This window comes from Garra rufa, chromosome 13 (assembly GCF_049309525.1).
Source record: "Garra rufa chromosome 13, GarRuf1.0, whole genome shotgun sequence".
Classification (NCBI taxonomy): domain Eukaryota; kingdom Metazoa; phylum Chordata; class Actinopteri; order Cypriniformes; family Cyprinidae; genus Garra; species Garra rufa.
The window spans coordinates 25,725,008-25,738,064 of record NC_133373.1 but is presented as its reverse complement, the minus strand read 5'-3'; the positions used below and the strand labels follow the sequence as shown (position 1 = coordinate 25,738,064).

Genomic DNA, 13,057 nt, shown 5'->3' with positions numbered 1-13,057 from the left:
ACAAACTTGCACAAACCCCGAACAGCTTTATTCAGGAGCCAACGTTGATTTTGCAACACTGTTACTGCTGCGAGATGCAGTGAGGAGCATTTGAAAATGCCGCACAATGAATAAGGTTGCTGCAAGATCTAGTGAGAATCTTTCAAATTCTGGCCAAAATTCTCTGTTATAAACAGGGCTGATGTACGTCAGAAAACCAGATTAGTAATACTAACTATATGAAAAAATATTACTGTCAAATGTATGTCATATAATAAAAATACTCTAGTTCACTGTATATGTCATATAATAAAAGTTCAATGTATGTCATATAATAAAAATATTCTAGTTCACTGTATATATCACTGTATATTTGTTTTATTAAGGAATAAGTCTGAAGCACACAATAAAATAATTTATTAGTATTATCTACAGCTGTATATACAATTACACACCCAGGTATCGGATTAGTACTCGGTATCGGCCGATACCCCGAGCCCAGGTATCGGAATCGGTATCGGGAAGGAAAAAAGGGTATCGGAACATCTCTAATTTTAAGCCTTGAAGTTCTGCATAATTAAGGGCGTGGCCACTTGAGTGACAAGTGGATTGCTGCTGCTGTCACCACTGTCGCACTAGGCAGACATGGTTTCAGCAACCAGCTCCACCCACGTCCCACCTCATTGCCTATTTTCGATTATTCGGCGGTGACGCAATTCCAAGAAGGCGATGGCCAACTCCCGCCCACTATTAGCTTCAAAAACGCTCTTCAGAAACCTACGGGTGACGTCACGGACACGTCCATATTTTTTACAGTCTATGAGCTGCGCGCACACTTGAAGATAGTGCTCATAGAGCATGGGAGTATTAAACAGTTATTTTTACTACTTTATAAGCCTTGAACAGTTAAATACATACACTTGTTTGTGTCAAAATGCCCGTCTTTGCAAGTATCCTCGTAAACACAGTAATTTAGGTCTTAAGTGAAAGCAAACAGCTGAGAAAGAAAACACATGTAACAGTATATTGCAACATAGGCTCATTAGAAAAACGTGGCTCTATATACATTTCTGCAAAACTAAAAAAAACCATACCTATATGTACGAATCGCTGCATTTTTAGTTGAAATTAACACTACACTGTAAAAAGTTTTGACCAGATTCAACTTAAAAACCTAAGTTCAGCAGCTGCCTTAAGTTTTTTAGTTAAATCAGCTTAAAACTACAAGTTATTTTAACTTATTACAATAAAAATGAGTTGATATAACTTGTGCGTTGAAATTACTTAAGTTGATTTAACTTACAATCTTAAGGCAGCTGCTAAACTTAAGTTTTTAAGTTGAAACTGGTGAAAACTTCTTACAGTGTAGAGGCAGTAAAACTTTTTTATTTCTTTTCACACAAAGTATGATTTACAGGTACATAGTTTTGATTAATAAAGCCGAATTTTCACATAATTACTTGCAGAATATTAATGTTATGACTTCAAAACAATTTCAACATCCTGCGCGATTTCAAAACTTATATACCGCTTCATATGCAAGCATTTTCTAATTCAGTAGGTTTGCGCAGTGATTTATGTGATACAGCTTTGCACTTTAGTGATGAAGAGCTTAGGTACAATTTTTTTTATATCCCTTTTGGATTTTTTAATACTTTCTGGTTTGGTGTAGGGGATATTTCCAACATGATAGAGCATTAACTTTTAGCGTCACTCTGCGGATATTTATTTCTGAACAAAAATAAAAACATGCCGCGGTCATGTATTTGATGGGTTTTTTAGCGCCACTCTCTGGACGTTTCACTTTGAATCTGCCACGAAACGTGCAGTTAGGTACATAATTACGGTGTTGCAGAAAAGTATATAGAGGAACGTATTTTTATGAGCCTTGGTTGGTATATTGGATACGGGCAGCTCTTAAAGTGACAGCAGTCTAATCTATCGCTTTAACAGCATTTGTGATGGTGATTATCTACACAGCAAAGGTTAATAAGCAATTTCTTTGTACTAAAATCAAGTTAATTTGCATTTTTTGTCTTGCGTCTGTATTACGGAGACATTTACAAATTGGCTTCATTAACTTCCATTGTAAGTGCTTTGCTGTAACCCAGATTTTTGCTTTTTAAAAGAAAAGGAGGGACTAATCAAAATAAATGTTGTGGTAACCAGCATTGTATTACAAGTGCTGTCAATTGAGCTTAACTTCCGTTAAACCAGGAATATTGCTTTAAGAGCCTCATATCAAGGGTGTGCATTTCCGTAAAGGTCGGGATCCAGGTTGTTAAACTGTCTCTGGCTTTTTTCAAAGCCTGACGACCCTGTCGTCATATTTCCATTAGGAAACACATCTTACAGCTGCTGTCAAAAGCTTCAGCCGTGTTCACTTGGGCTCTTCAAAGCTCAGACACTGCTCTTGACCTTCAGGTGATCCAAAAGCAGTAGCTTTTTTAACTTTAATTATGAATTACTAGAGAAACCAGCAGCAAACGGCAATCCATTCGACTGGCGATTAGCAAACAGGCTTTGTTGCGATTATAATGATTTTTTTGAGAGGTGACCTCAGGGTTGTGGATTATCCTGTGGTGTTTTGCAGGGCCTGTGTGCAAATCTTTTCAGCTTAACGGAGACCCATGTGATTGCAAATCATGGAACCCTGAAACAGAGCAGCAGTTCACATGCACAGTACTACACTATTACATCACTGACTTACTGAGCATGATCGTTTCCCCATGTAATAATATTTCATTCATTGATTTTTGCAGTGCTTACGAAAGATTGGTGTATTTGGTACCTGGCAGTTCTTTCAATGACTTGCTGCCCCATTCTATGTTGTTACTTTTTAATCATGAACCAAAATGAAAGACTCAAGCCTTAAATTATTCAGAAATTCAATACAGAGCCAAAGTACAGAGCATTATCTCATAAGGGGTTTAACATTAATTAGCATAAAAGAGTACATTTTAGCATATATGTTTTTGTGAGTTGATATTATAGCAGTTTATATGCTAATTTTGCATGTTACTTTACACATTTATGAGAGTGTGAATGATTCCTGGTACTATAAGCATTATCTAGATGGATAAATGAATGTAATCTCATTTCTCTGTGAAAGAGCGAGACATTGTAGCTCAAATGAATTGGTGAGGCAGCCACAGACAGTGCGAAGAACAAAATGTAGTGTGGAAATAGCAAAATCTTTGTCTTTGATGCTGTATTTAAGTTATACTGAAGGTTTATAAAATGCATTTTAGTGTAAAAGTAAAGCATGCAAGAGATGGTTTAATTAAAAGCACAGTAAAGGTAAAATTTTCACTCGTACAGACTCGTTTTTTGGAATTTTACATCTGTTCCTATTGTGAACTGATAAAGTAATGCAGTCTCTTACAAACCTTTTGGGTTAAAAACAATGTAAAAGTACATGCAGTAAAGTACAAAATTATCTTCAGAGACCAGAAATGACCTTTATGATATTTAAAAAAAGCAAAAGGGTGAGAGAAGTAGTCAGTGCATAAAGTATAGTTTTGGACTGAGCCTCTACCTCAGGGACTTTAGTTTGACTATTAAGTTCTTTTAGCCTGCTCTATGCTGGACTTTGAATTCTGCAAACCTTGAACGTCCAGGTGGACAGTTTGCATTTAGACATCTGCTTCTGACGTACAGAGAACAGAAGTGCTTTTTGATGAGTGATGAGATCAGCAGAGACCAGCTTTCACCTGCATGCCTGCTTTTTCATGTCCCAGCTGCATGGCCAGGTGTTTAAAATAGAGGAGCCTCTTAAAGTCATGAAGGCCACTCACAGAAAGCACAGAAGTTTGCAGGTGGGTGTCATTTTTAACCTGAGAGAGAATGCGTAGGTTGATGTGGCATAGGGATAGTTCCCTTTAGGGAAAAAAAGAAAAAGAAAATTCTCTAATTTACTCACTGCAGCAATGAAAACTGGAATAGAGTAATTTAGTTTTGTAGTTTTTTCATGTTTTTATATTATGTTGTCATTAAATATAGTCTATATGGAAGCCTGTTTCCAGTACTGAGTAAACAATAAAAAAAGTACTGCGACTTTTTATCTCACAATTTTGACTATTTTTCTTGCAAATGTGAGTTTAAAAAGTGAGTTAAAAAGTATATATCACGCAATTCTGACTATAACTCACAATTGTGAGTATATATCACGCAGTTCTGACTATAACTCGCAATTGCTAGTTTTTATCTAGCAATTCTCACGCAATTGAGTTTATATCACACAAGTGACTCACACGAGTCAGAATAGTGAGTTGCATGATTAAAAAACTCACAATTGTGAGTATATATCACTCAATTCTGACTATAACTCGCAATTGCGAGTTTATATCACACAAGTGACTCACATGAGTCAGAATAGTGAGTTGCGTGATAAAAACTCACAATTGTGAGTATATATCACTCAATTCTGACTATAACTCGCAATTGCGAGTTTATATCACACAAGTGACTCACATGAGTCAGAATAGTGAGTTGCATGATTAAAAAACTCACAATTGTGAGTATATATCACTCAATTCTGACTATAACTCGCAATTGCGAGTTTATATCACACAAGTGACTCACATGAGTCAGAATAGTGAGTTGCGTGATAAAAACTCACAATTGTGAGTATATATCACGCAATTCTGACTAACTCGCAATTGCAAGTTTTTATCTTGCAATTCTCACTCGCAATTGCAAGTTTATATCACACAAGTGACTCACATGAGTCAGAATAGTGAGTTGCATGATTAAAAAACTCACAATTGTGAGTATATATCACTCAATTCTGACTATAACTCGCAATTGCGAGTTTATATCACACAAGTGACTCACATGAGTCAGAATAGTGAGTTGCATGATTAAAAAACTCACAATTGTGAGTATATATCACTCAATTCTGACTATAACTCGCAATTGCTAGTTTTTATCTAGCAATTCTCACGCAATTGAGTTTATATCACACAAGTGACTCACACGAGTCAGAATAGTGAGTTGCATGATTAAAAAACTCACAATTGTGAGTATATATCACTCAATTCTGACTATAACTCGCAATTGCGAGTTTATATCACACAAGTGACTCACATGAGTCAGAATAGTGAGTTTCGTGATAAAAACTCACAATTGTGAGTATATATCACGCAATTCTGACTAACTCGCAATTGCAAGTTTTATCTTGCAATTCTCACTCGCAATTGCAAGTTTATATCACACAAGTGACTCACATGAGTCAGAATAGTGAGTTGCATGATTAAAAAACTCACAATTGTGAGTATATATCACTCAATTCTGACTATAACTCGCAATTGCGAGTTTATATCACACAAGTGACTCACATAAGTCAGAATAGTGAGTTGCATGATTAAAAAACTCACAATTGTGAGTATATATCACGCAATTCTGACTATAACTCACAATTGCAAGTTTTATCTAGCAATTCTCACTCGCAATTGCAAGTTTATATCACACAAGTGACTCACATGAGTCAGCATAGTGAGTTGCGTGATAAAAACAATTGTGAGTATATATCGCACAATTCTGACTATAACTCACAATTGCAAGTTTTTATCTAGCAATTCTCACTCAGAATTGTGAGTTTATATCACACAAGTGACTCACACGAATCTGAATAGTGAGTTGCGTGATATAAACTCACAGTTGAGTATATATCACACAATCCTGGCTATAACTCGCAATTGCGACTTTTTAACTCACAGTTTATATCACACAATTCTGAGAAAAAATTCAGAATAGTGAGTTTATATCTCACAATTCTGACTTTATTTCTCACAACTGCGAGTTAATTTTACACTAAAAAAAGACATGTTCTCAGAAATGTGAGCTTTTTATCTGACAATTCTGATGTAACAACTCGCAATTGCATGTTAAAAAGTCAGCATTTCTGAGAAGTCAGAATTGTTTTATAACTCACAATTGTGAGTTTATATCATGCAATTCTAAGAAAAAAGTAAATAGTGATTTGCGTTATATAAACTCACTATTGTATATATCACGCAATTCTGATTTTATTTCTCGCAAGTTTATATTACACAATTCTGACTTTTTGTAACACACAATTACGAGTTACATAAGAATTGTCAGATAAAAACATACAATTCTGAGAATATAGAGTTTATATCACGCAATTCTGACTATAACTCACAATTGCTAGTTTTTATCCTGTAATTCTGACTTTATATCAAGCAATTCTGAGAAAAAAAAGTCAGAATTGAGTTTAAATCATGCGATTCTGACTATAACTTGCAATTGCTTGTTTTTATCTCACAATTCTGACAAAGAAAGGCAGAGTTGCGTTACACAATTGTGAGATAAATATTCGCAATTACATAAAAAAAAAATCCAGTGGCAGAAACGGGTTTCCGTAAGTATAAGTATGATATAGCATGTTAAATGTTCTTTTTTCATTTCATCTGATTATGTTCTTTTGGTATTTTTAGACTCAGTGGGTGTAAATATGAGACTTCACAATATTAGATGTTAATTGGCAAGTTATGTTCACTTTTCTTGCTGCATGAAACGTTGTCCAATTAACTTCTTTATAGGCATCCTTTGACCACATTTCATAACACATTATTATCCCGCTGTGGGCTTTGAAGCTGTCATAACGCCGCCTCTGAGTATAAGAAATGCTTGTCACGTCAGTATGCGCCTCGGGTAGACATGGTTGAGTGTCATTCATCAGGACCTGGCTGTGGAAAATCAACAGCATCGATTGTTCACATATCTCCTGCAGGGACTGAGCAGATGAGCCACAGGATGCTGCAAAGGTATTATCATCAGGAGCGCTTCTCATGCTGTTATCTATGGCAATACGAACCTGTCTCATGAACTAACTCACGCTGCTTTGCTACAAGCCCAACCTTGATGCATCTCCAAAGTGGCGTGTTTTAATTTCATGGATTTACCTGGGAAGCAAGACAAGCTAGTACACTAGAAGATGCTTTTCCGCCATCTACTTTGCTTCAGAAATGACCTCGCCTCTTAAGCGGCTTCAGCAGAGGTGGAAATCTGTCCTTGTTTTCTCTCTTCTCGTCTGTAAGAGTGCCATTCACGGGCTACTGAGACTTGCTGTAATCAAGTTTGAAAGATGGGCTTGATTGAGAAGGGGCTCTTATGGGTGAATCTGATATGTAACCACCCACATCTGCTGCTTCCTCTCATTCAGATCCCTCAGAGACAGCGAGACAAGTCATTTTAATGTCCTCATCAACATATAGATGTAAACGATATATAAAATGTATTTTCTTATTGTTGTCATTTTGTCTCAGTATACAGTGTGTTTTTATTACTTAAGCAAGCCTAATAAAAATTCTGTAAACAGCAGTGTGGTTGACATTTGCAGCAAGCTCAAGGCAACACAGAGTGAGAGTTCTCTGATCAAAGAAATTTGCCCTTTTGGTGCCCATTTTTCCATTAGCAAAGTGACAAGTGAGTGTTGTTTGATCCTCACTTGATAGTTACTGTCAGGAATCCAATCAATGCTACTCTTGTAAATGTCCCCATTGATAATCTGCAGTGCTATTGTTGAGATATTGTGCACAAAGACATTATAACAGGACTATTTCAATTAAAATACTTGACTGAATTCCACTGAGTCCACAAGCACTTTAACAACAAAAGACACATGCTGATATTAAAAAGAAATCTCTCTTTCTTTTTTTAAAGTTGCAAGGCACTTTAGTCTAAAGCACTTTATGGTGCTTTTATTTATTTGTTTTTTTGGCTAAAATATATATATAAAAAATGCTGTACATTTACATTGTAAACTGCATGCCTTAAAGGGATAGTTCACCCAAAAAATAAATATACCCTATGATTTACTCACCGTCAAGCTATCCTAGGTGTATATTAATTTCTTCTTTTAGATGAATACATTTTTTACGAGTTATATTTAAAAATGTCCTGGATCTTCCAAGATTTGTAATGGCAGTGAATGGCTGTTGAGATTTTGAAAAAAAAGTGCATCCATCCATCATGAAAAGGACTCCACTTGGCTCCAGGTGGTTAATAAAGGCCTTCAGAAGTGAATTGATGTGTTTGTGCAAGAAAAAATTTAATTTTTAAACTTTATAAACCATAACCTCTAGCTTCTCTAGCTAGCACGAGCATTCACAAGACAGTGGTGTTCCAGCGGATGGCGCAGGATGTAGGCAAACACGGCAATGAACGCAGAAGTGCAGTGGAGAGAGCAAAACAAAACACTGGTCATGAATTGGAAGTACAAAACAAGGATTTGTAAAGAAAAATGTCAAGGGGTTTTGATATAAGCCAAGAGGCGGTTCTCGCGAGACTAGCATACTCTCACCGGAGCTTATGCTATGCCTATGTCGTCCACTGGAACATCTTTTTATGCTCAAAAAGGCTGCAATTGTTTCATTGAAATATAGTGAAAGCAATACAATTGTGAAATACAGTCATTTTATTAAAAAAACTATATGAACGTGATGGCAAAGCTGAATTTTCAGCAGCCATTACTCCAACCTTCAGTGCCACACAAACTAAATCTATATATGTAAATATATTTTGAAATGTTCATTAGCAATACATTTTCTTTTTTTGTATATGTTGAAATACAGTTGAGGTCAAAAGGTTACATACACCTTGCAGAATCTGCAAAATGTTAATTATTTTACCAAATTAGGAGGGATCATACAAAATGCATTTTATTTTTTATTTAGCACTGACCTGAATAAGATATTTCACATTAAAGATGTTTACATATAGTCCACAAGAGATAATAATGGTTGAATTTATAAAAAATTACCCCGTTCAAAAGTTTACATACACTTGATTCTTAAAAATGTGGTGTTACCTGAAGGATCCACATCTGTGTTTTTTTTTTTTTTTTTTTTTTGCCCACTGTTCTTCAGAAAAATCCTTCAGGTCCCCAATTTTTCAGCATTTTTGTGTATTTAAAAACTCTTTCCAACAATCACTGTATGATTTTTAGATCCATCTTTTGACAACGAGGACAACTGAGGGATTCATATGCAACTATTACAGAAGGTAATGATGCTTCAGAAGGAAAAAATATGCATTAAGAGCTTTAATTTTTAAGATCAGGGTAAATTTAAGGTTTTTGTCTTCTGGGAAACATGTAAGTATCTTCTGTAGCTTCTGAATGAAAGTACTACATGAAAAAAAAATATGATATATAGGCAAAATAAGAACAATGTACACATCTTCATTCTGTTCAAAAGTTTACACCCCTGACTCTGAATGCATAATTTTTCTTCAGGAGCATTAGTGAGCATTTGAACCTTCTGTAACAGTCCCTCAGTTGTCCTCAGTGTCTAAAGATGGATCTCAAAATCATACAGTCATTGTTGAAAAGGGTTCAAATACACTGATGCTAATGCTGAAAAACCAAATAATCTATGGGACCTATGAAGGATTTTTCTAAAACAACAGCAGATAGTTTAACTGTTCAGGACAAACACGGCTCATATCACTAAACCAAAAAAACTGCTGTGGATCATTCAGGTAACAACACACTATGAATCAAGTGTATGTAAACTTTTGAACGGGGTCATTTTTATAAATTCAACTATTATTTTCTCTTGTGGACTATATGTAAATGTCTTTTATGTGAAATATCTTATTCAGGTCAGTACTAAATAAAAAATAACATGCATTTTGTATGATCCCTCTTATTTTGGTAGGTGTATGTAAATTTTGACCTTAACTGTATATATTTTTATGCAGTGTCTGGTAACCGCTGATTTGGTGTTGTCAGTGCTGCAACAAAACCTTCCAAAATGTTTTTTTTTTTTTTTCAAACGAACTTGTGAAATAATGTGCCAGAGCTTGTCATTTATCTTTATAAAATGATTATAGACACTTCCCGAACTGGAGGCTGGTTCACCAGCTTTCCTTGAAGAAGCAAGAGCACTAATTGCTACATTTAGCACATGCCGCGGTGGCCTCTGAGGGGGACGGCACTGCGATAACCTAATAAGAACTCGGCACAGTGTTTTGACAGAATATGACATATGTAAGTGCTCTTTGGGTTGGTGCCAACACAAGGGCCCATCTTAAAAAGAGCTCTCTAGTGAGTGCCTCTGATTGTACTGAAATAGAGTGACAACCCAGCACGAAGCCGAGTGAAGAGCGTCTCTCAGAAAGATAAGGCATGACATCCGTTAACTTCATTTAATGGCATTCACTCTCATTAAGGATAGATACAGGGCTTGAACGTGCAAATTTGCTCAAAATTAAGCTTCTTACCTCAAGGGTTAGTCTTGCTGGTCTTCTTATACAAGTTTAAGCATCAAGGATGATTTAGCAAAATTAGAAAATGCATTTTTAATGGCGTGTGAATGGCCCCTAGAAGTAGTCACTGGGCGCACTGTATACGGGGCCATTGGACCCTAATGCCAATCTAGTTCATAATTCTTATTGAAACTTGAGAATTTTGTGGAGCTCAGGTGTAAGGCTGTTGGAAAGATGTCATTTTGTCCTCTAAGCACGACATAGCATTTTATCAGTATTGATTTGAGTGTTAAGCAGGCGCTCTGCTTTGGCTTCCCTTGTCGCCGCCGGGTTTAGAGGTGAACTTCCTATCTGGCAGTGTAGTCTGTCTACAGCCAGGATCTCTCTTGGGACTCAGGCCAACACTCATCGACCCATTTAGAATAGTTTGCACCATAGACTCGCGTTTTAGCCACTAGATAGAGAGCATTAAATGAAGTGAAGTGCTTTCATGGGTAGAGAGGGGAAATTAGCCTCACGTGGGATGACTAGAGTGTTTTTTTGGGGGATAATGAGGGCGGGTCCTCATGTAGCACAGCTGTATGTTTTGTTCGACACGTGAAGTGGCTTTGCTTTATTTTAGCAGCGTTGTGTTGTCGTGGGCTTGCAGGGGTCGGGAGCTGCCTTTGATTGTTTATATATAGCTACTGTATGCATTAAATGTCTCCGAAGCAACTGAGATCTCGCCTCCTACACGACACGTGCAAAAAAATAAAACAGAGCGTCGAGCGCCACAGAGCAGTGATGACAACATGCAATCTCCAAAGCAGAGAACGCTACCTAATCTCATTACGCTCCCTCTCTCCCGCAAAACCACGAGCTGTTTTCATCAGTGCCGGGATTATTTATAGACCGTAGGTGCGAGCTTGTATATTCCAAAGGCCTCCACCGATGCTTAGACGCCTGTGTAACTGGAGAGGAACGAGAACAGATGTTCCCGTCACAAGTGGAAGGACCATTTCTGTGGCTGTACAAGATTTTGGGAATATAAATAGTCATAGAGTAAATAAATTTGGTCCATGGTTTGTGCACATTTAGTAATGTGAGTAATAGACGTAGGTGTGTGTTTACACCTGTTATAATTGACAGTTTGGTTAGAATGTGATACTACAATGCTTGAAAAAGCTGTAAAGTAACCAGATCAAGTCTAATGGTGGATAGAAATAAAATGAACTTTGTGCTTTCAAACTGACTGTGTGAAACAGAACTGATTTCTGGTTTACTACTGTAAATAGAGTTGATAGTTCACTCAAAAATGAATTCTATTACTCACCCTCATGTTGTTCCAAACCCATAAGACCATCGTTTATCTTTAGATTTGATGTTTATCTGCTTACCCCCAGGGCATCCAAGAAGTAGGTGACTTTGTTTCTTCAGTAGAACACAAACGAAGATTTTTAACTCAAACCGTTACAGTCTGTTAGTCATATAATGGCAGTGAATGCGCACCAAACCTTTGAAAGTAAAAAAAAAATAAAAACATGCATAGACAAATCCAAATCACACCCTGCAGCTTGTGACGATACATTGATGTCCAAGAAACTGCGAGAAACTGAACAGTATTTATATCATTATTTACCTCGGATACACAGCAACGTCCAACCGTCCTGCTTAGCATCCGGCGTGTATTATACGCAAACGCCGGAAGGGGAAAAATGATCGCTGCAAACCCTCCACAATTTTACTTAGTTTAAATCTTTTAGCTTTAAATCAGTTTGAACAATCAGGATAAGCGCAAGTAATTACCATTTTGTTCAACATAATGTTATAAAGAAAGAAAGCTACAAAAATAACAACTTAATTCCACAATTTCTTCTTTTCTGTGCCAGTCTTGGACATTGGGCATTGAACGTGTCAGATGCAGGGTCAGAAAGCTCTCAAATTTCATCAGATATATCTTTATTTGTGTTCTGAAGAGTAGTGTATATGATTATCAGGAACGAGCTATTGAGAAATTTAATAAAAATGGTGTTGATAAATGCACAAATGGTGTTGATAGATGTAGAAAGCATTGTGTTTGCATTTTCTGCTGAATTCTGCACACTATATCCAGCAAAAATAGACCCAGTGTCGAAACTTGCAGCTATGCTTCTGCTGTGCTTCTTTTGTGAGCTGTGTTAATTCTGTATCCTGTCAATATGGGCACTGAAACAGGCCTAGACTGTAAATACAGTATGAGATGTGAGTCAGCCAAACTAACTAGACAGACTTCTTTCTTCCTGTAGATCGAGGACATCATCACACGCCTCCAAGATGAAACCGAAGGTGTGCCTGTCAGAACGGTCAAGAGCTTCCTGTCCAAGATTCCCAGCGTTGTTACAGGTATACTAGCAGAAGTGGGACAGTTTGTGTCTGAACTGCTGTGTGATTTGATAACCTTAAAGGGATAGTTTAGAAATGAAAATTCTGTCATTATTTGCTCACCCTCATGTCATTCCAAACCTGACCTTTGTTCATCTTCGGAACACAAATTAAGACATTTTTGATAAAAAAAAAGTAGAGCTTACTGACACATAGACAGCAACTCAACATACATAAGGCCCAGAAAGTTAATAAGGAGATTGTTAAAATAGTCCATGTGACATCAGTGGTTCAACTTTGATTTTATAAAGCTACAGGAATAGTTTTTGTGCGCAAAGCAAACAAAAATAATGACTTTATTCAACTATTTCTTCTCCTCCGTGTCCCGCATTTATTCTGTAAGAAAAAGTGTTTCATAATAGGTTCACAGTAGTCTTCATCTGATGTAAATGTACATGATTTTAATAAATATATAGTTCTTCAGTAGTATTCATTACAGGGG

At 36.6% G+C, this 13,057-nt stretch overlaps 1 protein-coding gene across 1 annotated transcript in view; it reads left to right on the top strand.

The window, feature by feature from the left end:
- The window catches only part of rgs6 (regulator of G protein signaling 6), a 111,824-nt gene that overhangs the window by 68,007 nt on the left and 30,760 nt on the right, over positions 1–13,057 (top strand). The window contains exon 3 of the mRNA XM_073816461.1: positions 12,480–12,576. Coding sequence (XP_073672562.1) covers positions 12,480–12,576 — 97 coding nt within the window. The remainder of the gene's footprint in view (positions 1–12,479; positions 12,577–13,057) is intronic.